The sequence below is a fragment of the Cnephaeus nilssonii genome, assembly GCF_951640355.1.
Source record: "Cnephaeus nilssonii genome assembly, chromosome: 1".
NCBI lineage: Eukaryota > Metazoa > Chordata > Mammalia > Chiroptera > Vespertilionidae > Cnephaeus > Cnephaeus nilssonii.
Window position 1 is genome coordinate 40,131,106 of NC_137072.1, and position 26,783 is coordinate 40,157,888.

The following is a 26,783-nucleotide window of genomic DNA, read 5'->3' on the forward strand; positions in this document are numbered from 1 at the left end:
CTCTGGACGGATGGCTCAGTTGGTTGGAGAGCTATCGGTACACCAAAAGGTGGTGGATTTGATTCCTGGCCAGGCACATAGCTAGGTTGCTGTCACCCTCGTTGGGGCGTGTACTGGAGGCAACTGATTGATGTTTCACTCTTACATGGACTTTTTTTTTTCTCTCTCTTTTTCTTTATCTCCCTCTCCCTTCCCCTCCTTTCCTCCATCCCACCCTCCCTCCTTCCCTTCCTTTCTCTGTAAAATCAGTAAAAAACATCTCAGGTGAGCTTAAAAAAATTGAGGTGCAGAAATCACCCTAAGAGAAATATTAAATACCAGGAACAGATAGCTCCCCTGGAGCCGTCACAGAAAACCAGGGACTAAACTCTATTTTGTTAAATTGCTGTCTCTGGTTTTCTTTCTGTCAAGTATTTACGGGTTCTTTTCTGAAGAAGTAGCAATTAATGTTTAATGGTCAATGCTCGGAATTTCTTCATTTATGAACTGTAATGATTAATCTTTCCCGTACTTAACGTTTATCTAGATTGTGCCTTTACCACTCTAGTTCTGAAGTGTGATAGGTATGATGATTGCCAGGTTTAGGTCAGCATTTGACCAGTACCCATTGAATCATTTTTATCTGACCATGTTAACATTTTTGCTAATTCATCAAAGCTATAGTGAAATATAATTTGTTCAATTGTTTAGCTTCAAATGGGGCAAGATTCCAGAGTTAGAAATTTGGAATGAACAAAGATGGAAGCTTATTCTCAATCCTAGTTATCTGAATTATATTGTTAAGATATCCTATAAGATTTATTTTAAAATTATCTTTAATGATAAATGTAATTTTCTCAAATATTTCCTTACCACTTTCTGTGTTTATTATATAAAGAAGATCATTACTTGATTCTGTGCTTTGGACTCCATTTTCTTTCTTTCTTTTTTTTTTTATCCAAACCCTAAAGATTGCAGATGTTGCCTTTGGCTTAGTTTGCATTTTTCCCCATGACATATTAGACGTTATGATGTGCAGGAGCCTGTGCTGTTTCTCAAGGCTGTTGTGTTGGGTGTGAGTCTTGCCCTGCCCTGGATGCTTCTCCCTTTCCTGGTCACCGTCCATGACATCCGGCCTGTGCCCACTCCCATGTGAGCTCTAGCTCGGCTGTGGGAATGCAGTGAGTCAGGGCTGTACTCTACCAAAATGATTTGCTCCACAAAGTAAATTTGCTCCAGCTGCCAAGGAAAGCCTCACCTTACTTTGCTATTTCCCTTAACCCAGGGGTGGATCAAGCTTTGCCGCCAGAGCGCCGGGCTCCCGTTACTCCTTCCTCCTCCTCTCGCTATCACCGCCGAAGGTCCTCAGGGTCAAGAGATGAGCGCTATAGGTCAGGTAAGGCACCAGTGCGGCATGAGGTCTGCAGCAGCCGTGTGTAGATAAGGCGGAAGTATGTCTTTGAATGTTCTTGTGATTGGTTGTGGTCCACAGATGACTGCATCCTTCCTCATATGCAGATATGCTCTCCAGGGTACAAGTTAACATCCAGTAAACGATAATGATTTTAACATTTCAAAAGACAGTGTTTGGTAGAATTTGATAAAAATAAAAATAGTAACTTCTCATGAACCAAATTTTATATTTTAGGTTATATAGTTCAATTTGGTTTTAATTTTTATAATGTTGGTTGCTAGTATGGTTTTTATTCTCTTTTAACCTCAATAATGTTTCAAGTACAATTTTCAAAAAAGAAACAAATCCTTAAATTTTTGTATGAAACATCCATCAGACCGTCAAACCTCAGAGGGAAGGTATGGGAGGGGGGGTGGTAAGGGGGAGAGATCAACCAAAGGACTTGTATGCGTGCATATAGGCCTAATCATGGACACAGACAACAGGGGGGTGAGGGCATGAGTAGGGAGGAAGGGGGGGTAATGGGAGGATAAGGACACATGTAATAACTTAATAAAGAAATTTAAAAAATACAGGGGCTTGTGCATGAGTTGGGATAAGGACCTCGTAAATATTTACATTGTAAGATGACATGTAAAAGTAAATAAATACCTCTGACTAAAAAAAATTTTTTTTGTATGTTCTCTATTGTTGCCTTTGTGTTTTATGGTGCTGTCTACAAGAGTGCTATCTTGGTAATTCCATTTCATTATAATCATCACCTGAGCTTGGCTGGCTTGAATTTATTTCATTTATTTAGCATCAGAAAATTTGCAATTAATATTTTAATTACTTTTGAGACATTTTTTTCCCCAACATCTAGATTAAAGTTGCTTTTACCCGCTTCCCTACCTATAATTTTTAAAAGAAAATTCCCAGTAAGTGTTGTTGCTGGACACCAGTGCAGGGCACATGTGGATCGCTGAAGATACTGATCCGAATGATAACATTGTCTATCACTTTATATTTGGCAAGGTAGTTTCACAGACATCATCTTTCTTAGTTTTTATAACAAACAGGTGAAGTGCTTATTACTGTTTCATGTTACAGAAGAGGAAGCTGAAGCTATGGCAAATGTGGTAGCTCAGCTAGTTCATACCAGGGTAGGATGGGTCCATGTTTCTTGAATCTTTCTGTTAATGGGGGCTTATAAGACCACCATTTCCTCTAAGGAGCTGTCCGACTGACTTCCTGGATGAAGAGGTAAGACAGATTTGATGGCGTCAGGAGTAGTCATCTGCACAAGCAAGAAGAATGGACTAAGAAATGTGGAAATGCCAAGCGCAGCCTCACTGCTGCTCTCCCTGCCTTCTCAGCCCCTCTCAGGAGGCTTTGATGCCTGGTCAATACCTGGGGATGGAATGAAGGCAGGAGTTTGTTCCCAAATCCACCTTCGTTTCTCAGAGGTATTTATCACCCAGCACACATCAAGAACCCATCTTAGCCATTCCAGCATCTCACAGGCCCCTTTCAGATAATTAGGAGAGTAGAGGCATGCACTTGTATGCTGTCAGCTTACTGTGAAATGTTTCCATTAACTCCTTTGTCTTGATACTGCTGCTAGTATTTTATACATGCACATACACATGTAGACACATACGTAGACACACACATAGTTCTGCATACAGTAGCCACACCTGTAGATACACACATAGTCCTGCATACAGTAGACACACCTATAGACCACATATGATGGCGTGTTTACAATCTTTAGTATCTTTAGTTCTCACAGAAGCTAGTCCCATGCTCTTATTTCCATTCTATAGATAAGAAAATGGAATTTGGGCAGGAATGTGATTATTAATGCTACTGCAGTGAGTAACTCATCAAAAGAGGTCACAAATCTAGCTTTGCCTTCCCTGTCAGATGACTTCTTGCCACAAAGATTTTATCTCATGTCCATTTCTAACCTTTAACTCTGTGTTAATTTTTATCATTTACATGGAAATTAAATCTCAACAGGTCTATTTCCCAAGTCTATTGTCTGTCTTTCCTGATGATGGAGGGTGGGGCTGATAGACCCTAATGTTTACACAGCCTTTGATAAGGTGCACTGTGTTTTGCAGATCCTCCTAGTTATTTAGGGGGTAGATAGGATGGGTGATCAGATAGTAAAAGTCTGAGAGAGTTAGCACAGCTGGGATGGTAATTCCTTAGCCTCAGGTACCTGTCAACTCACCTGTGCACATAACTTCCATCTTTGAGGATGGAAGAGGGGATGTGGGAGAGCAGCGCACTGGGGGAGGGTGGGGGCTACGGAGGAGAATCGAGGGCAACTTCAGGAATTATTTTTACTAGTCAGTAGAAACAAGGCCAGCTTAACAGTAGTCCTCTGCAAAGGAAATAGACCCATCTGGGTTCAGCCCACCTCCAGCCCTACTTTAGAATTACTCTTAACTCCTCACCCACATCACTGTGAGCGGGAGGAGCTGTGAACAAAAGCTGCAGCTGCAGCTAGCGTTAGTCCATTCCAGTTAGAGCTCCAGACTTGGATGTGAACATTTGATACCACCCCCCTGACCCCCCACCTCTGGCCTGCAGATTCTAACAGGCTTCTGACCTTGCAGCTTTGTCTCCTGTAGGTGTCTCTCAAGGCACCCTTTTCCCATATCCTCTATATAGTTCTGATTTTCTCCCTTGGTTGCTCTTTCTGCTCAGTCATTGGGAATTTGGGGCTCTAGGCCTAAGGTCAAAGACTAGCGCAACCCCTCCAATGGCCGGTGCGGTCCTGGAGCTCCGTCTCAGCGCCCAGCACCCAGCACCCGAGGAGTGTGAGGAAGTGTCCTTCCTGATCTGCTTAGTGCTAGAGAGCAACAGAGAATAAGATACAGCCTCCCCCTCCCTAGGAGTTCACAGTCTAGGGGGAACCAGACCAGTGGACTGAAGTTTATAATGTGTAAAGGGTAAACGTTCCTGTGCAGTGTGGTCTCTGAGGGGGCTGTTTCCCTCATGCTTAGCTCCTAACTACACAGCTGGTGACACACCTGCTCAAGCACCCCAGCAGCTCCCATTGCTCTCAGAGTAAGAATCATGTCCCCATAATGACCCACCATGTGCGTGGCTTCACTCCCGTTTCTCCATGATCTTGTCTTTCACATTATCCCTGCTCTGCAGCCTCACTGGCGTCCTGGGTGGTTTTGAGCACACAGACACCTGACTGCTGTAGGGCTACTACACTGTTCTTCTGCCATGAATGTTCTTCGCTCATACATACACACTGTTGGTTTCCTTACCTTCATTAGGTCTCTGCTCAGGTGCGACTGCTTTTGTGAGGCATTCTCTGACACGATTTCATAGCACCTCACACACAATCCCTATGCTTCCCCATTCTGATTCATTTGTATCCATTGCTGCCATCACCCTAGCACTCTATCGGTCATCCATCTATCAGCCCACCTCCATGTCTATCAGACATCTCTGTCAATAATCTGTCATCCATCTATCATCTACCTACTTACCTATATCAGTCATCTGTATGCTTGTATTAATCATCTACCTACTTGTCTATCAATTTTATTTCTCTGATCAACCATCTATCTGCCTACCATAAGAATGTAAGATCTACAAAGACAATCTTTGTTCTGTTAATTCATGTATGCCAGTCACATAAAATGTTGCCTAGGTAACAGTTTTGGAAGGAAGGGAGATGAGGGACCATAGCACATTTGGGGGAAAGTAAGAAATTACATACAGAGATTCAAGATTTTAAGGTATCTTGTATACCATGCTTGGGAATTTGAACTTGATCCTGAAGATGGTAGGGTGCCATTTGAAGATTTTAGGCAAAGACATGAGCAGTCTCAGGAGCAGTCTCAGCATTTGAACATTACTTGGGTAGCACTGTGGAATATGGATTACACGTAGGGGAGTTGCAAAGACCCTGAAAGCCTGATAGTGATGAATGTCTAGGAGGTGAGTCAGTGCTGGCAAGATTTGAGATATGTTTAGAAGATAATAGCAATAGGACCCTAAGGCTGAATTAATGTAAGAGTATGTGAGAGAGGGAACAAGGGATGACTCTAGGTGTCCAGGTGATACACCTGCATAGATGATGGTCTCTGGGTCTGCCTTTAGAGAATTAATCCTTTCATGCATAGATTAGAGATGGTGGAATTTGCCTCAGCTGTTTACTTACAATGCAGTTGTAGAGAATACCTTGAAAAATTGTATAGACATTTCTTAAAGTGTCATGTAAGGCATGGAAAATATTATTACACAAGAGGCCCAGTGCACGAAATTCATGCACGGGGGGTGTGTCCCTCAGCCCAGCCTGCACCCTCTCCAATCTGGGATCCCTCTCACAATCCAGGACTGCTGGCTCCCAACTGCTCGCCTGCCTGCCTTCCTGATTGCCCCTAACTGCTTCTGCCTGCCAGCCTGATCACCCCCTAACCACTCCCCTGCCAGCCTGATCAACACCTAACTGTTCCCCTGCCAGACTGATTGCCCCTAACTGCCCTCCCCTGCAGGCCTGGTCACCCTTAACTACCCTCCCCTGCAGGCCTGGGTCCCTCCCCAAATGCCCTTCCCTGCAGGCCTGGTCGCCCCCAATTTCCCTCCTCTGCCGGCCTGGTCACCCCTAACTGCCCTCCCCTGCAGGCTTGATCACCCCCAACTGCCCTCCCTTGCAGGCCTGGTCCCTCCCAACTGCCCTCCCCTGCTGGCCTGATTGCCCACAACTGCCTTCCCTTGCAGGCCTGGTCCCTCCCAACTGCCCTCCCCTGCTGGCCATCTTGTGGTGGCCATCTTGTATCCACATGGGGGCAGCCATCTTGTGTGTTGGAGTGACAGTCAATTTGCATATTACTCTTTTATTAGATAGGATAGAGGCCTGGTGCACGGGTGGGGGCCAGCTGGTTTGCCCTGAAGGGTGTCCCAGATCAGGGTGGGGGTTCCCTTGGGGCATGGAGCGGCCTGGGCAAGGGGCCTGTGGTGGTTTGCAGGCCAGCCACGCCTCCCAGCGACCCAAGCGGAGGCCCGGGTATCTGGGATTTATTTATCTTCTATAATTGAAACTTTGTAGCCTTGAGTGGAGGCCAGGGCTGGCCAGAGCGGGCGGGAAGTTTGACTTCCTCCATTGCCGGGGAAACCCAAGCCTCCTGCTCACTACGTGGCCGCAGCCATCTTGGCTGGGTTAATTTGCATATTTGCTCCTGATTGGCTGGTGGGTGTGGCTGGTGGGCGTAGCAGAGGTACAGTCAAATTGCATGTTTCTCTTTTATTAGTGTAGACTAGTGGCCCGGTGCACAAAATTCGTGCACGGGGGTGGGGGGTATTCCTCAGCCCGGCCTGCACCCTCTCCAATCTGGGACCTCTCGAAGGATGTCCTACTGCCGTTTTACAGGGATCGGGCCTAAACCGGCAGTCGGACATCCCTCTCACAATCCGGGACTGCTGGCTCGAGCCGCTCACCTGCCTGCCTGCCTGCCTGATTGCCCCTAACCACTCTGCCTGCCGGCCTGCTCGCCCCCAACTGCCCCCCCTGCTGGCCTGCTCACCCCCAACGGCCCCTGCTGTCCCATCCTGGCCCGATCAATCCCCGGCGACCCAAGGTCCCACCCCCTCCTTTTTTTCTTTTTCCAGTGCCTCCTTGAGCAGTGGCCAGGGCCAGCTGGAAGCAAGGATCTAGGATTTATCTATCTTCTATAATTGAAACTTTGTAGCCTTGAGTGGAGGCCAGGGCCGGCCAGGATGGGCGGGAAGCTTGGCTTCCTCCATTGCCAGGGCAACCCAAGCCTCCTGCTTGCTCCAGCTCCGTGGCCAGCCGCCATCTTGGTTGGGTTAATTTGCATACTCGCTCCTGATTGGCTGGTGGGCTTGGCTTGGCGTAGCGGAGTGATGGTTAATTTGCATGTTTCTCTTTTATGAGTGTAGATATATACATTTTAAATGTAAACATTTTTGAATATTAACTGCTTAATTTATATATGGGATAGGCCTATCCAGAGAATCTTTCCATGTGCTTGTGAAATCTCAGCTGGGGATCTCATTTTCTATAATCAATACCAAGCTCTCCCAATTCACTATGTATCATGGCAACCACCCTAAAGAAAAGCTAAGGAGGACCCATAGATCATTATGCCAGCTCACTTGATAGTCTCACTTACCATTTTATTCTCTTCTATCTCCTGTTGTTAAAATAATCTAGTCATGAGTGTTCTTATTTTAGACATTTCACTGGTGTGTTACTTTCTCTTACAGTATATGCTCTTACATCATTTTAAAAATTATGGTATGAAATCTTAGCTGATTTCAGTCTATTGCCAGTGTACATGTTTCAGGACTTTCCAGTTTATTTTCTCCTGAGCCAGCATGGAAGATTTAAGACATTCAAAAGGGAAAGTTTTGTGGCCCTCAGGAGATTTTTGCTCTTAGAATTTCTTTGACTACTTAACTTGCTGTAGCATTTCTTTGGTTGCTTCAATGACCAAATTATATCAGCCAAGAAGTGATTCTATTATCTCTTAGTTAATTGACTTAATTAACGGTCAATCTAGTCAACCGTATAGCCTCAAATTTAATCTCTCCTGGCAACATTTTTCCATTTCACTTCTAAACCCATGGCCTTACATCATGATGAACTCCTACTGGAATTCTTGATAAATGACTTTCTTTGGAAACTTAAATTTGATTTGGAAAGTGAATGAATGATGAACAGGTATCTATATATTAGGCACTTTCTTACTTTCACTTGATAAAGTCTAAATTAGAGCTTTAAAAATTCTAGGTATTTTTAAACATCCCTTTTCTCCCCACCAAATACCCTAGAAAAGAAACCTTTGAGGTTTGTGTTGTGTCTATTCCAACCAAGACCAACTATGATACGGAAGAAAATTAAAATGTAGCATACAATCTCCTAATATGTTAAAAATGATTATTTTGTCCTTTTATGAACTAAGAAATGGTTTAAAAACCACAACTCATATTTTGCGTGCGCACATGGTCAAGGCAGCTGCCTCAGTGGTCAGCCACCCTGACCCATCCTCACGCTCATTCCTGGGAGAATTTCATGGAGCCCTGTCTTAGGTTAAGACGGCAAACTGAAGTAGTTCCAGGGATCTCACTACCCTTTAAGAATGTCTGTGAGGTCAAACTATTCAGAATAACACTAACACATTGTTTGCCTTTTTACTCACATTTTTTTAAGAACGCACACTGGATTTTTCTAGAGGCTGCATGACATATGCTGATGTTATGATTCTAACAGCTAGTGGAATCTGTGATTGTGAAGTCCTGTGTTTTAAAAGTTTACTTTCTAATGTAGTAAATATGTAAATATTAATCCCACAAGCAAATGCTTTTAAGGGCTTTTGGCATTAAGAGTTTAAAGCATTCTTTGAGTCAAAGAGCTTGAGAACCATTGCTGTGAGGCTTGTAAAAATGTAATTTATTCTTTAAAAATTGAGAGATAGTATGAACTAGAAACTTCTACATCTGAATCCACCCCAAGACTGGTTTTATGCTGCCATCAGTTTAAAGTCTGATTCATGGCAATGCTCAGTTTCTGGGAATAAGGACCTGTGTCCTCATATTTACTCATTCAACAAATGTGCAAATAGTTTTGTGTACTGAGTCCTCTGCTATGCACTATAGGTAAGAGAGTGATATAAAAACATTGTGTTTGCTTTTAAAGAGCTTATTTATCCTATAGTAATTTCTTCCTTAATTGTATAGTTTCATTTTCTAGATTGAGTTTTTTCTTTCTCTAGTCAACTTGAACTTACTGATTTTAATGTAGTCCCTAACTCTATAACCTGTATTCTCTCTGAACAACTCAGTTTTCATAAAATTATTTATTCTAGTGTAAATTAGGAAATAACATTTTCTTACATTAGCGTATGAGAGAAGGATGCACTAAATCAGACTACATACTCAACTAAAGATTCACTGTGAAGGATACACTCCTGACTAGAGCTACACTGTTTAACATGATGGCCAAATCCACATGGAACTTTTCAAAATTTAAACTAATTAAAATTAGATAAAATTTATGGTTTGTTTCTTTTGCTTCACTAACCTTTTTTTTTCTTTCTTCTTTTTTGGCAAGTGGCTATTAGACTGGGCAGGGCAGATATGGGAATCACCAGCAAAACAGAAAGCTCTCCTTCGCAGTGCTGTTCTAGAGCCAAGGTTCTGTAAGAGTAGGGGTGACGGCAGGGGATGCACTTATGATCAAAAGACCTGTTTGTCCAGAACTAATAAAACAAACTAAATCTTGATATCTGTATCTAGTCATTTAAACAGAAACGGCACAGATTTGCATTTTAGAAATGTCAGTGTAGCAGAGCAGGAATATATAGGATAGATTGGTTGGGTTGGGATGTGTTCCTGGCTGAAATCAGGGACATGTTAAAGGGGCGGTTGTATTTTATTTTCATTGATTTTTAGAGAGAGAGGAAGGGAGAGGGAGAGAAACATCAATGTGAAAGAGAAGCACCAATCGGCTGCATCCTGCATGCTCTGTCCCCCTAACCCCAAGGGATTGAGCCCACAACCCAGGCATGTGCCCTGACTGGGAATTGAGCCAGCAGTATTTCAGTGCACAGGATGAAGCCCAACCAGCTAAGACACACTGGCCAGGGTGAGGCTGTTGTATTTTAGGTGAAAAAAATATTCATCAAAATTTATGTGATGCACCAAAATGGTATTTAGAAAGAAGTTGATAGCCTAAAATCTTATGTTAAGTAAGCAGAGATGTTGGACATTGAAAAAATAAGGATTTAACTTAGAAAGGTAGAAAAGGAAAATCAATAAATTTGTATAAAGAAGAAAAATTAATAAAGAATAAAATGGAGTAGAGGATACAGACTTGTTTTCTACTCCAGCATGTAGTGGAAGCATGGCAGTCATCACACCCATTTTCATCACAAGAGAAACTCTTAACAAATGGGAAGTCAACAACCTTTCTTTGATCTCTCAAAGAACTGAGATCATTGTGCAAACTGCCACCCCAAAATGGGGGTGGCTAATGTAAGCAGAGGTGAAATCTCTAAGAAAAAATCTAAAGGCAGTGCTAGAAATCAAAAACATCATGACAGAAATGAAGAATGGCTCATCAATAGACAGAAGGTGGGTAGGTCAGATACTCACATCTACATAAAGAATACTTGGAGATTAAACAATATATTTTAAAGAACACATGAATCAAAAAGTCAAAGAAAAAATTAAAACATCTTGGAAAGGAAATATTTTTAAAAGGAAAAATACAGGTGTTCAAAATGTGAGATTCAGCAAAAGCAGTGCTTAAAGGCAAATGTATAACATTGAATGCATATATTAGAATAGAAGAAAGTTCTAAAATATGTAATCAAAGCTTCAACATTAAGAAACTAGGAAAGTAAGAAGAAATTAAATCCAAAGAAGAAAAGAAATAAAAGTTGGAGGAGAACAAATGAAATTGAACATGCAAAATCAATAGTAAAAATGGAAGAAACCAAATGCTGGTTCTTTGAAAAGGTCAATATAATTGATAAACTTATAACCAGGTTAAGTAATAAAACAATAGAGATGACACAAATTACTAATATCAGAAATGAAAAGCAACCATCACTACTGGTTTCTTAGACCATAAAAGGATAATAAAGGAATATTACAAATAACTGTATGCCCACAAATTTGATAACCTAGATGAAATGGGCCCCATTCCTTGAAAGACATAATTGACCAAAACACACAAGAAGTAATAGACAACCTTAATAGGCCTATGTCTATTTTAAATAAACACAAAATCAATAAATAATAAGCTTCCAGAACAACACACCAGGCCTAGATGGGGTCACTTGCAAATTCTATCAAACAGCTAAGTAAGACATTATACCCATTCTTTATGCATTCTTCCTACAGATAAAAGCAAAGGAAATACTTCTAATTGATTCTGTGAGGCTAGCATTAACCTGAAACCAAAACTAGACAAAGACATTACAATAAAGGGAAACTACAGACTAGTATCTCTCATGAACAATAATATTTATACATAGATATAAAATTCCTCAACAAAGTATTAGTAAATGAAATTCAATATTGTATACAAATAATTATGTACTACTACCAAGTGGTATTTATTCTAAGTATGCAAGGCTGGTTTCACATTTAAAAATTAATATAATCCATCACATCAACAAACTAAGAAGAAAAACCTCATGACCCCATCAATATATACCAAAAAACAAACAAACCCCAAAAACATTTGACAAAATCTAACATCCATTGTGATAAAAATCTCTCAGAAAATTAGTAATAAGAGGGAAATTCCTCAATTTGATAAAGAGCATCTACAAAAAACCTACTGTTAACATTATACTTACTGGTGAGAAACTAAATTATTTCCCACTAAGATCAGGAACATGGCAAGAATGTCCTCTCTCCCTACTACTATTCAGCATTACTAGTATACTAGAAGTCCTAGCTAATGCAATAGGACAAGAAGAGAAAAGGAAAAAAGGGTATACAGATTGGGAAGGAAGAAATAAAATTTTCTTTATTCACAGATAACATGATTGTCTTTGTAGAAAATCCCAAAGAATCAAAAAAATCTGAAACTAATAAGCAGTTATGGCAAGCTTGCAGGATATAAAGTTAATATATGAAAACCATTTACTTTCTTATATACCAGTAACAAACAATTGGAACTTGAAATTAAAAACACGGTGTCATTTACATTATCATCAAAGAATGAAATACTTAAGTAGAGCTCTTAAAACTATAAAAATAATGAAACAAATTATAGTTCTAAATGAGAAAAATTTTGTATGCGTGGATAGGAAGCCTCAATAATGTCAACATGTCAGTTCTTCCCAATTTGATCTATAGATTCAATGCAATCCCAGCCAAAATCCCAGCAGGTTATTTTGTAAATATCAACAAACTAATCTAAAGTTTATATGGAAAGGTAAAAGACCCAAAATAGGCAACACAATATAGAACAATAAAATTGGAAGACTGACACTACTCAACTTGAAGACCTACTAAAAACTAGAAGTAGACAAGACAGTGAAGTATTGGTGAAATAATAGACTAATAGATCATTGGATCATATTAGCCCAGAAATGGACCCACATAGATATAGTCAACTGCTACTTGACAAAGAAACAAAGCAATCCAATGGAGAAATGATCATCTTTTCAATACATAGCACTGGAACAACTGGACATCCACATGTTAAAAAATGAATATACCCCTAGCCAGTTTGGCTCAGTGGATAGAGTATTGGCCTGCAGACTGACAGTTCCCAGGTTTAATTCCAGTTAAGGGCATGTACCTCAGTCCTCAGTTGCAGGTGAGAGGCAACCAAGAGATGTATCTCTCACATCAATGTTTCTCTCTCTCTCTCTCTCTCTCTCTCTCTCTCTCTCTCTCTCTCTCTCTCTCTCCCTCCCCCTCCCTCTCTCCCTCCCCCCCCCCCCCTCTCTCCCTCCTCCTTTTACTCTCTAAAAATCAATGGAAAAATAGCCTGGAGTGAGGATTAACAAAAAAACAAACAATGGATCTAGAACAGATCTTACAGCTTTCATGAAAATTAACTCACAGTGGATCATAGACCTGAATGTAAAACAAAAAATTGTAAACATTTTCGAAGATAATATAGGAGAATATCTAGGTGAACTTGGGTTTGGTGATGACTTGTTAATACAACACCAAAAGCACAATCCATTAAAGAAAAAATTGGTAAGTTGGACTTAATTAAAATTAGAAACTTCTGTTCTATGAAAGACACAGTAAAGAGAATGGAAAGACAAACCATAGATTGGGAGAACAATCTTTGCAACACTCATTTTTAATTAAGGACTGGTATCCAAAATACACAGAGAACTCGTAAACCTCAGAGTAAGGAAACAAGCAATTCAGTTAAGAAGTGAGCAGAAGACCTGACAGATAGCTCACCAGAAAAGACCACAAATGGCAAGTAAGCACAGGAGAGATGCTCCACATCATATGTCGTTAGAGAACTGCAAATTAAAACTACAGTGAGATACCACTGTCAGAATGGCAGAAATCCAGAACACTAACACCACATGTTTGCAGGGACAGCAACTTAGGAAGGCAGTTTAGTGGTTTCTTATAAAATTAAACATACTCTGAAGTACTTGAGGGTCCACTCTGTGGAGTATATGATTGTCTGGCCTCTATGCTGTATGCCTGAAACTAGTACAGAATAATTTTAATGTAAACTGTAATTGAAAAATTAAAGCCTGGTTGGTGTTGCTCAGTGGTTGAGTGTCAACACATGAATCAAAAGGTCACGGTTCGATTCCCAATTAGGGCACATGTTCAATCCCCACTATGGGGCATACAGGAGGCAACCACTCACTGACTCTCTCTCTCTCATCATTGTTGTTTCTCTCTCTCTCTCTCTCTCTCTCTCTCTTAAATCAATTTAAAAAAAACTTTTTAAAACTAAATGTGGAAAGCATTATAAAATAATAGCAGGCATTTAGGACTCACTGTTTACCTTCAAGGGTATTTACTGTTTGCACTGCCTATTTTGGTGTGAAATCCTATCTCATCCTGTATTATTACCAAGACATTTACTGTGATTCTTATTTCTTTGATAGAGGGAGCTAGTTTCTTAGAAAGCAATGTTTTCTCATAAAGTTTCTTCTTGTTGTGGTATTCAGCAGCATTGTTTAAAACATATTGTATGTTCAATAAACATATAATGTATGAATGGCAAACAAAACAAAACAAAACCATAAACTAGACATACTCTTACGGAAGGATCCAGCAGCTGCACTCCTTGGTATTTACCCAAAGGGGTTGGAAATATATATGTCTAGAAATGTTCACACAAATGTTTATAGCAGCTTTGCCCATAATTGCTAGAATTTGGAAGCAATTAAGATGTCCTTCAAGGTGGATGGATAAATAAACTGGTTCATTTAGACAATGGAATATTGTTCAGTTATAAAAAGAAATGAGCTACCAAGCCATGAAAAGACATAGAAGATCCTAAAATACATATTACTCAGTGAAAGAATCCAGTCTGAAAATGCTACATATTGTATAATTTCAATTCTATAACATTCTGGAAAAGGTAAAACTATGGAGACAGTGAGAAGATTGGTGGTTGCCAAGTGCTCCGGGGAAAGGAGGGATAAGTAGGTGGAGCCCAGAAGATTTTTAGGGCAGTGAACCTATTCAATATAACCTTGTCATCGTGGATATAGGTCATTATACATTTATCAAAACCATATAATGTATAACACCCAAGACTGACTCCTAATGTAAACTACAGGCTTTATTTAAGAATGTATTACCCCTGTTAATCGTTACAAATGTACCACACTAGTGTAAGATGTTAATAATGGACCAAACTGTATGTGTGAAGGCTGGGATGGGGTATATGGGAACACTATAGTTTCCACTCAATTTTTCTGTAAACCTAAAATTGCCCTAAAAAATAAAGTCTATTAATATAAAAATGAAATAACGGACAATGATCAAATGTAGAGTATCAACAAAGATAAAAGTGATTCTTGGGAAATAGTAAAAATATTGAAAAACCTCCAGTGAGAATAGTGAAGCAAGAAGACAGAAATGAATTATCTAAGGAATGGGACATGACCACAGATACACCAGCGGGAAGGAAGATAATCAGAATCCTGTGAATAACCATATGACAGTAATTTGAAAACTTAAGTAAATGGAGAAGTTTCTAATTTAAAAACTTAAGAAATGGAAAGTTTGAGTAATCCTATGGCCATTAAATAAATGGAAACAATAGCCCTAGCTGGTTTGGCTTAGTGGATAGAGCGTAGGCTGTGGACTGAAGTGTCCGGGTTCGATTACTGTCAAGGGCACATGCCTGGGTTGCAGGCTCGGTCCCCAGTAGGGGGCGTGCAGGAGGCAGCCAATCAATGATTCCCTCTCATCATCGATGTTTCTATATCTCTTCCTCTCTGAAATCAATAAAAATATATTTAAAAATAAATACATGGAAACAATAGTTGAAACAAACTTTCTCATAAGGAATATACCAGACTCAGAAGGTTTTATACTTAAGTTATGCCAAACTTTCAAGAAATTAACCGGTCTGATTCTATATGAACAATTTCAGAGAATGGAAAGAAAAAAGCTAATCTTCCCAATTCATTCTAGGACAGAGGCCTGTGTCAATAAAAGATAGGAAGTACAGAGAAAGGAAAAGTCCCAGACATTACCTGCATAGGAACCCCCAAACAGTCTACAGATTTATGAGAAATTAGGGTTTAGTATAATGGCTTGATATAATCTGAACAAAAATTAATCACATTTCTGTACACGAGCAACAAATGAAAATTATAAAATTTTACATGAAAGAAGGTCACAAAAAATGGATTTGTTGTGGTAATGGACTGGGAATAATCCTGTCTAGATATCGGCTCTCCTAATGTATGTTAGGTTATAATGAAAACCTCCACCTTGTTCTCTGGGAAACTGAAACCGATTGTAGAATTGATGTGAAAAACAGAGGGCTGAGGATGGGCAAGATGCATTAAAGAGAAAGGAGCTTGTGCAGACGTCAGATGTACCACGGCTGAAACTGAAAGCATTAGAAAGAAGCAGACTGGCAGACGAATCTTACACAGTTCCATTCATGTGAAATTCTAGAAAATGTGGAGCAGTAGCAACAGGTAACACAGTACTTAATATGACCTCCAAACATTCAGCAAAACCTGATGTTTGTTCTAAGTAGTCATAATCCTAACATCTATAAGCCATTATTCATGTCACCATTACATTGCCATAATGTAAGCCAATGTTTATTGAGCATTTACTTTGCACAGGCATGTTCTAAATGCTTTTTATCTAATTTATGTAATCTCTCTGTCCCAGGATTCAAGAATGTCTCACTACTTCATTTCATAGGTGAACAAAATCATTGGCCTTTGTTTTGTAATCAGCTTCTGGTGTCTTTTCTGTGTACTTAGTTTATAGCTGTTATAAAATTTTATCCCCAGTATAGTTCATTAAGGACAAAATTATGAGTTGAAAGTGTTAGTTAAACATGGGATGAGTTTATGGTGAAAAAGAAAGTAGAGATAATTTATGCCTAGAGCAGAGCCTGGCACAGAGGACATTGGGTACATATTCATTTACTGGTTGAATAGTGACATTATTCTTCCTTCATGGCAACAGCTCTAAAGGCCAGAGACCAAGCAGTGACCCTGAGAGAGGTGGCGTGTCTGTGCAGCTACCAGTGATATGAGAGAGAGAGAGAAGGAGGAGGAGGAGGAGTGGGGGAAGAAGGAGGAGAAGGAGAAGGAAGAGAGGAGGAGAAGAAGTTATTAGAAAGTGGAAAATGTGTATGCGTGTCTAGAAGTTCGTCCTTGGTGTCAGATGTCAGCTACATATCACTTCTTGTCGAGGCCTCTTCTGATGGCCCAGCCCCAGACTTGCCCATCAGTGTCCTCACAGGTCACAAACTCCTCACATGTAATACTCATCACATCCCATTATCTTGTTGGTTTTCTGGTCTATATCCCAAACAGAGTTCTGTGCACGGGGGGACTGGGCAAGCAGTAGGTGCTCAGTGGATGAGTGCAGTTGTGACCAGAGCCCCTTTGCATGCACTGCCCCTCCCAGACCTTGCGCATTCATGTCACTACACACTTTTCCTGGAGATTGAGAGGTGGAGGGAATTGAACTAAAGCAACAGAAGGTGAAAAATAAGCGACTGGCATGGCTCCTGATGCCCACTGCTGATAAGAGCGCTCCTGGGAAACGCACCTGGCCTTCCTTCCTTTTATCTGTCCTCACTGTTTGACACAGCTCCCCACACCTCTGCTTCTGTGTGCATATTCTACCCAAAGAACAAAGTGGAGCAACCACAGGAGAGGCCCTGGTGGAAGGGAGCCTGGGAGGGGAGAGGGCACAGTGCAACCGTCAGGACACAGGAAGTGGGTCCCCACCTAGCTCTTCCAGTTTTGGATCCTTCCATACTTGGCTTTCTTCTCTTCATCTTCTCTGTCAGGCTTGTGGCGACATTAACAATGAGCAGCATCATAGTAGGGTCCCACAGTACATGGTGTTCAGGTTGCCACGTCCCAGCTCTGCCCAGAGCCCTGTAGCACATGGACTCATTGAACCTTCGTAGCCACCCCAGGGGGTAGGTACTGTCATTATTCCTTTTTGTGCACATAAGGAAACTGAGGTACATATTGGTTAAGTGCTGTGTATAAAGGCACCTGGAAGAACTGGGATTTGAACCTGGGCAGTCTGGCTCTAGAACCGTGGCCTTAACTGCTCTGCTGTGATGACACAAGGTAAGCTTTCTCAGGAAAAAAGTCTCTTTTATTGATCCACTGTTGTTTCTGAAGTTGGACGACTGTCAGCATACATGTTATTAATTTATGATGTTGTGAGCTCTAGGAAATGGATTGTGGTTTTTGACATCAGAAGGGAGAAGCAAAGGGGCAAGCATCAATTTTTCTTAAATTTGAACATGTAGTTATATAAAGATAGGCACTTTCTCTGAGGAGCTAAAGGTGTCCTGATTATTTTTACTTTTATTTTCCAAATATCCCATTGCTTGTTGTATTGCAGGATACTGGTTTCTTTCAGAATGAATGAAAGAGCCACATATTTAAAGACACCAAAAGGAAAGTGGAGTTTTCTGTTCAGTATTTAAGAACTTATACCTGTTCAAGGAGCTTATGGAGACTTTTGACACAGGAACCAAAAATGAGGGACTTGGGAAGAGAAAGAACTGATGTCCCAGTGACTGACCTTTGGGATTTATTTTCAAGGTGCAGACCAGAGGCTGCGTGTGGGTGTCCTGTTCCATGCACAGGGTCGTCAGCATGAGCATCTGCCTTCCATGTACAGGGCCCCATTCACAGGCTAAACTGGTCTGTGCTGTGTGTCTTGTAGGAAGTGTCACTCCCAGAACTCAGGCTCTGGTGCATGAGGATGAGGTGGAAACCACCAGCAATCTGATTTCTTCAGCACCAAACCCACTGTTTCAGAATAGTCCCAAAGCCTCTGTCATTAATGAGTGCCTACTGGGGCAGGAAGCTAGAGCCTTGCTTGTATATTTTATATCATTCCCTTAGTGACTGATTTTGTTCCCATTTTACAGATGATCAAAGTGAGACTTAAATGGATTAAAATATTTCTCCCATGTCTTACAGTTAATAAATGGCAGAGCCAGGATTCCGATTCTAAGCCTCGACTCTTCAGGAATATGTAGTTACCCCAGAACTATGGGAACATTTTATGTTTCTATGTCCCTTGTAGCTTCCTGACAGAAAGACAATCTCAGCTCACAGAACTAAATGGGTAGAAAAACTCTGCAAGTTTCTTGGAGGGAACAGTAGGTTTCAGAAAACAGTAAAATTCAGAAATTTTCAGAAGTCAAAGAGTAGGGTCACATTCACCTTTCAGTACATTTTTTGCATCATTCATTCAGTTTTTTAAAATAAAATTAACACAAGCATCCTATCTAATAATAGACAAATATGCAAATTGACCATACCTCAGACACACCCACAAGCCACGCCCACAAGCCACACCCACCATCCAATCAGAGCGAGTATGCAAATTAACCCAAACCAAGATGGCTACAGCCACAGAGAGCAAGATTTCCTAGGTAACAGAGGAAGCCAAGCTTTCCGCCTGCCCTTGCCAGGCCTAAGCCTCCACTCAAGCTACAAAGTTTCAATTATAGAAGGTAAACAAATTCAAACAAATGGCGGCAGAATGGAGCTTGAGAGAGCAGGCCAGGGTTGCCGCCAGCAACAGGGGAAGTAAAGCTTTCTGCACACCCTGGCCGGGCCCACCAGCTTAAGGCAACAAAGTTTCAATTATAACCCCAACAGAAATGGCTGCCGGCCTCGGAGGGAGCCCCAGGCTTGGCTCCGCTCCAGGCTACAAAGTTTCAATTGTAGAAGGAAAATAAATCCCAGATACCAGGGCCTCCACTTAGGTTGCCAGGAGGTGTGGCCAGCCTGCAAACCACCACAGGCCCCTCGCTCAGGCCACCCCACGCCCCAAGGGAACCCCCATCCTGATCCGGGATGCCCTTCAGGGCAAACCAGCTGGCCCCCACCCCTGTACCAGGCCTCTATCCTAATAAAAGAGTAATATGCAGATTGATCATCACTGCAATACACAATATAGCTGTCCCCATGTGGTCAAAGATCCTGCCCCCATGTGGACACAAGATGGCCACCACAAGATGGCCAGCAGGAGAGGGCAGTTGGGAGGCACCTGGCCTGCAAGGGAGGTCAGTTGAGAGGGACCAAGCCTGCAAGGGAGGGCAGTTGAGAGGGACCAAGCCTGCAAGGGAGGGCAGTTGGAGGTGATCAACCCTGCAGGAGAGGGCAGTTAGGGGTGACCAGGCCGGCAGAGGAGGGAAGTTGGGGGCAAACAGGCTGGCAGCAGAGTGGTTAGGGGGTGATAGGCTGGCAGGCAGAAGCGGTTAGGGGCAATCAGGAAGGCAGGCAGGCAAGCAGTTGGGAGCCAGCAGTCCTGGATTGTGAGAGGGATGTCCGACTGCCCTCAAGGGGTCCCTTATTGGAGAGGGTACAGGCTGGGCTGAGGGACAACCCCCCTCCAGGCACGAATTTCGTGCACCGGGACTCTAGTCCTATATAATAAAGAGGTAATATGCAAATTGACCATCACACCCTCACAAGATGTCTGCCTGCAACCAGGCCAGCAGGGATTAGTGGGGGACAACCAAACAACTGAACAGCAGGCTGTGTGGGGTGACCAGGCTGGCGGGGGGGGGGGGGCAGTTGGGGACAACCAGGCTGGCAGGGGTGGCAGTAAGGGGTGACCAGGTTGGCAGGGGGGGCAGTTGGGGGTGACCAGGCCGGCAGAGGGGGGCAGCTGGGGGCAACCAGGCTGGCAGGGGTGACAGTAAGGGGTGACCAGGCCAGCAGCGGGGGGGCAGTTAGGAGCGACCAGGCCGGCAGGGAGGGGGTAGTTGGGGGTGACCTGGCTGGCAGCAGGAGGCAGTTAGGGGCAACCAGGCTGGTGGGGGGGGCAGTTAGGGGTGATCAGGTTGGCACACAGAGGCAGTGAGGGGCGATCAGGCCAGCGGGGGTGGGGTGGGGTGGGGGAGGAGCAGTTAAAGGTGACCAGGCAGGCAGGCAGGTGAGCGATTAGGAGCCAGTGGTCCAGGATTGTGAGAGGGATGTCCGACTGCCGGTTTAGGGCCCGATTCCTAAGGGTCCCAGATTGGAAAGGGTGCAGGCTAGGCTGAGGGGGACCCCCCTCCCTGCACGAATTTCATGTACCGGGCCTCTAGTTTTAATTATAAGGACCAAATCATGGTCATTAGGAAATAAGGAAAAGAGAATACCAAGTTTGAAGCAAAAGAAGAAAAACCATATGTAAAGAGGATGTACAACTTCTTAAAATTTTACTTAAGAAAGAGCGGGTATCAGTTGCAGTGGTCATGTTTATTTTGTTTTAAGCAGGAGAGGTCAAATTACTGTTCTGGGCACTGAGGACAAAGGTGAATGTCTGCAATGGTGTTTCAGTGCCACATAAACCCCAGGTGCACATCCTCCCTCTTGGTAGAAGCATAGGTTTTAGGGTTGTTGCTGCTGTTTTGGTTACTTTTCTAAAAACTGGTGTTTTGGAGGAAAAGGCTGAAGGGAGTTTAAGAGGTAAATGTGATGCAATTGGAATGATGAATTTGGCTGGAAGGGAATTTCTCTCTTCTGGGTGTGTCCCTGCTCCTAACATGATAGGGAGGACAAGGAGAGGGGCAGCGAGTGGCTTTCATTTACCACCATCGGGGAGAAAGCAGGCGCGGACGCCTCTCAGTGCTGCATAGACGGGAACGAGACCCCTCCCAGGGCTGAGAGGGTCACTGGCTCTGTTTAGTAGTTGCCCTTTGTTTTTGCTGTAGAAATCTGATTGCATTTCCCTGGAATTTTTAGAACCCTGTAGAATTTTGACAAAATCCCTGCTGTGATTAAAATAGAACAGAGAGTTGCCTTTTTGAAAAGAGTTAGTTTGATCATTAAATATAACTCCTTTATTTTATGGATGTTTCTCCAGAAGTTTAATGATTTGCCTAAGATTAGTGTGTATGCTGACTTTTTTTTCCAAACAGAAATTGCTAGTAGTGCCAAAAGCTATCTAAAAGTAAAAATAAATAGGCTGCATCTTACCTCTCTCTTCTCATCACTGATGCTTCGTTTTATTTGTAACTCAGGTGAACTCATCCCAGATCCATGGGAGATCAGCTGAGTAGTTGTTGGCTGATTTGCATCTCATTGGCTATTAACTAAACAGAGGAAGAAATTTTGTGTAAAAACTGGATTAATCAAATATAATCTTATATTAATTTTTTCCCTTAAGTGTAACTTGTAACTAGAAAACTTATAACTGAAAATATTATCTTAAAGCAACTGAGCTGAGACTTGTAGTCATAGTGAATGTCTGTAGGGAAATTTCAGTTTTAACAACTTCTTAAACAGTTTTTTTTTTAAATATATTTTATTGATTTTTTACAGAGAGGAAGAGAGAGGGACAGAGAGTCAGAAACATCGATGAGAGAGAAACATCGATCAGCTGCCTCCCGCACACCCCATACTGGGGATGTGCCCGCAACCGAGGTACATGCCCTTGACCGGAATCGAACCTGGGACCCTTGAGTCCACAGGCCGACGCTCTATCCACTGAGCCAAACCGGTTTTGGCTTCTTAAACAGTTTAACTTAAAACAGTTGTAATAAAGCACAACGACAACACAATCCCGAAATTTGTGACATTTACTCCAAATTTTGGAAGTGAGTTGTTTTAAATAATTTTCTTTTGCGGGGAATGGTCAAGTGATGGTATGAGCTATTCTTCCCTCTTAGCTTTAGATATTCTCAATTGACCCTATCATGTTTTTTACTAATGTCACAAATTTAAAAATTCGTTTTATGGAGGATTTAATTTAGGTGAGACTCTTCCATTAAGATGGTTATAAGTCACTTTACTGTGGGTTTAGGAGTTATATTTTACTTGACTTGAATAATCTTACTAAATTCTGTAATTAAAAAAAAACTGATGTATGGTTGTAGGATCTGGTTCTGAAGTTGGTATCAAACCAACCCTCCCACATAGTACAATAATAACCCCAAGACACAATGTTAACAATAATGAGTTGAATGCACTGGAGAGCAGCTCCTAAACGTAGGCAGAAGTGGAAGGACCGTGTGAAGGCAGGGCAGCGCAGAAGGAGGTTCATACTTATTTGGCTTTTTGCCAGGAAGGTACTCTCCAAATGCCTTCGTATGGAACTTTTCAAACCCAAGCTGCAAGCCGTGGTGTTACTGGCTTACTGTGTGAGAAGAAAGATTTGGGGGCTGTCAGAACAGCTGGGCATTAAAAGGGGAATCTGGGTAAGAGTGAGCCACAATGCAGGGAGCCCCCATGTCTGTGTATAAATTCCATTCAGATTATTGGGGAACCCTGGAACTGTGTGTACCTCCAGGAGACCAACAGACAAAACAACTGTGGAGGCAGTTCCTGGGACCATTGGCACCATTGAACATGGACTTTGGATTAGATAATAGTACTATATGTAGTACTATATTTGTTCAGTTTCTTGATTTTGAGAATTTACAAGAGAATGTCTTTGTCCTTAGGAAGTACATTAAAATATTTAGGTATAGGGGAGAATGGTATCTGTAATTTATTTCAAATGATTAGCAAAAACAACACATAGAAAGCGATGAGGTAAATGTAAACATTTGTGAATGTGGGTAAAACTTTAGGGGAGTTCTCTGTACTGTTCTTGCATATTTTTTGTAAATTTTTAATTATATCCAAAAAGTTTAAAAGTGGGTCATATGAAACAAAGTGTTTGATGTGTGAAGAATTCATGTACTCTCTCCTCCTTATAGATGAGCTCTTTAGTTTTAGGTCATGAATCCAAATCATTCATTCATCAGTTTTTAATCTGAGAGTTTAAGAAAGCTTGATCAGAAACTCAGTTTTTGTCTCCAAGTACTTGGAGTCTGGTTGAGGAGAAAAGAGTAGTGCACACACAAGCTGAACAAAGCATAGCAGAACACGTTCATTGTGTTTGGTACCTGATGTGCTCCAAGACGGGCTGGCGAATGGTTTCGGTAAAGGGCCAGATAACGGGTATTTTCAGCTTTCTGGGCCATTATGTCTCTGTCACATACAGTGGGGAAGCAGACAGTGTGTGTACGTACAGGAAGGGTGTGCTTTGTCCCAATAAAACATTATTTACACAAAGGGGAGGCAGGCTGCGTGTCCCACAGGTGGTGGTTGGCTGGCCCCTGCTCTATCTAGCATGTTTACAGGGTGGACTTTTCATAGGAACTGCAGGAATACAGCGTGGTCCCTGGTGAAGGGCCTGGGCCCCGGGGGTACTCGCACCTGGGTTCAAATCCTGGCAATGCCACTCACCAGTTTGATAATCTGGGAGATCTGCTTACTTCCACTTGCTCCTCTGTGACATGAAAATACTGAGAGCCTCTCCTCTGTATGATCGTGTATGTTGTGACTGTGGTTGTGTCTCACCTGACTGCTGCCTGCATGTCACTCTCCTTATGCAGCCTTCTTCACAGCAGCCAGAATGATCCCATCAAAATGGAACCAGTTCATGTCATCCCTCAGGATCCCCCAGTGCTCCTTGTCTGATTTAGGATAGGAGCCCTGACCCTACCTATGCACCCCTCTCCTAGGGTCCTGTTTGTTCTGCCAGCACCACCCTCACTCTCAGTTTAGAGCCTTTCAGTGGGTTTCCCTTCTTCCTGGACCTTCTCGTCCTGACAGAGTGGCTGGTTCGTTCTTACTGTTCAGATTTCACAGTGAGAGCGCTCTTCCCTGGCCTCACAGTGAAATAGCCACTCAGTCAGTTTGTTTTCCGTGTTTTAATTCTCTGACCACTTGTCAATGGTCTGTTTCACCCGATGGAAAGTAAGCTAGCATGGCCCTGGCAGAGTGGCTCAGTTGGTTGGAGTGTCGTCCCCTACAACAAATGATTGTGGGTTCGATCCTGGTCAGGACACGTACGGAAGGCAACCGATAGGTGTTTCTCTCTCTCATCGATGTTTCTCTGCCTCTGCCTCTGTCTCTCCCCCTTTCTCTCTCTCTAAAATCAATAAAAAACATATACTGGGTGAGGATTTAAAACAAAACAAAAAAAGAACGTAAGCTGCATGATTCATAGCACCTCATCTACCTGATTCTCCTCCACTCCTGCCCTGAGGACATGACCTTATAAAGCACGCAGCCAGTAAATATTTGTGGAGTTAATATAGTGAGTTAACATACACAAAACACCTGACACAGTTCTGAGTTCTTGGTACGTGTTAGCTAAATCATTACTGACTGCCAGTAGGGTGTACATACCTTCCTTAACAGTGAAATAAATTACAAGGCTTGAAAATGTGAAGAAATATCTGAAGGTCAAGTCCACTCACCCTAAGAAAATAAAAATCACACATAAATTTGCAGCCAGCACTTGTTTATTTATACAGAATCCAGGGTAATAAAATGAATAATTAAAAGTCTACAAATGAATTTGCATGTCTTCCTACTGGAGCTTTTAAGCTGGCAGGTTCACATTTTCCCTTTCTTCCCCACCCATTCAGAAACTACTCCACAGGACCAGAGAGAGAGGAGAAAAAGCATGGGCTTTCAGGACGTCCCTGAACAATGGAGTAATTGAGCTCTCTTTTTGTTTTAGACGTCCACACAGAAGCTGTTCAGGCAGCGCTTGCAAAACACAAAGAAAGGAAGATGGCAGTGCCTATGCCTTCCAAACGCAGGTCCTTGGTTGTGCAGACCTCGATGGATGCCTACACACCTCCAGGTGAGCGGCAGGCCCACACTCGGCTTAGAATGGCGAGCATGCCTTAGAATTAATTCATTGCCAGCCTTGCAATCACAGTCTTTCTAGTTTTCAAAATAATGGTGCTCTAATTCAGATTTTGTAACCCACAGGTCCAGAAACAGCATATATGTTCTAAATTAAATTTGGAGGGAAAGTTACCATCATTTTGTGTGTATCTATATAAATATGTATTTTAAACTTTTCATCAAGACTTACAAGTATGAAAAACTTAGTCTTATAAAATTTTATTTAATACTTGATATATTAAAAGTGTCCATAGTTCTAACTGAACATGCACTTTTCTTGTTTAGACTGGTATGTACATATTCTCAAGTCTTTAAAACATAAGTATGTTGTAATTTTGTATTAAGAAACCAAATGAATTGAAAAATTTAGGCTCTTGAACTTTTCTTGGGGGTCATCAAACTTTTCCTTAAACTGCAGACAGTATTTTGGTCTTTGTGGGCCCTAGTGAATGGGTATGGTTGTGTGCCAATAAAACTTTATTTATAAAAATGGGAAGAGGGCCAGTTTGGTCCATAGTCCGCTGATCCCTGATCTAAATGGTTGAAGGTTATATCCCATTTACATTTATGATTTTAATACTGTTTTTATTTAGTCTTGAATTTTATGTAACTACTTAAATTCTCTGTTTCACTCTACTCAAATAATTATAGTCTATAGCTCATGAGCTACAAAACCAAAGTGAGGCACAGTTAAATCATCCAGGTTATCTATTACAAGCATGACGAATTGAGCCTAATCTACTTGATGTTTGTTTGTTTTTCTGTGATTTTGGTTCTAGCATTATTCATGTCATTGCTGCCAAACCTAAGTTTCTTTTCTATACACCTAAGTTACCTTGCACACTACTTCGTATAGTTTTGAATACCACTATCTTTGTTCACAAGAGAAACTTAAAGTGCAATAAGAATAGCTGAACATATACAACACTTTTGGGGGTCTTTGAGGTTTAACCCTGAATGTTTGCAAGCAGTGAGGGTAATGAAGCTCCCACTTCAACTCAGAGATGTGATCAAGTATCTTCAGTAATTCTCCAAACAGCTCTTAAGTATTCAACTTTGCATGCAGTTAAAGGTGAAAGTCTTGAGCTTTATAAGACAAAACATATAAATAGTGTATTCCTTAGTTATTGTTTTAAAAATAGTCCAACAAATGTTCTTCATCTCAACAATACAGTATCCTTGGCAAAAATTTTTTGGCCAATTTACTTACTTTCCTTTGTTTATGCTGAGCCTCAATGTAATTTGGGACTATTTAAAAATCAGCATAATTAACATGTTCAATTCTGTTTATTTAGTTCATTATAATTTGCCAAAAATGTATAATGGAGTGGAAATTTTTAGTTTTATATGTTATTTGTGCAACAAACAGAATGGGTTTACCAACAAACCAACTTAAAATACATTTTTTTCAGCTTAAAATATTTTTTACCAAATGTTTGGAACTAGGCAGTATTCTGGAAAATGGACATATTTCTGAATTACTTTTTATGAGAAATACTGAGTTTAAAATGCAAAAAGTTATGTGATTATTC

General features: G+C 41.6%; 1 protein-coding gene across 4 annotated transcripts in view; it reads left to right on the forward strand.

Moving 5' to 3' along the window:
* Nucleotides 1-26,783, forward strand: part of DIP2C (disco interacting protein 2 homolog C) — a 396,044-nt gene that overhangs the window by 216,856 nt on the left and 152,405 nt on the right. For all 4 annotated transcript variants that reach the window (XM_079759400.1, XM_079759402.1, XM_079759401.1 and 1 more), the window contains 2 exons: nt 1,265-1,375; nt 25,079-25,204. In XM_079759400.1, the coding sequence (XP_079615526.1) occupies nt 1,265-1,375; nt 25,079-25,204 (237 nt within the window). The remainder of the gene's footprint in view (nt 1-1,264; nt 1,376-25,078; nt 25,205-26,783) is intronic.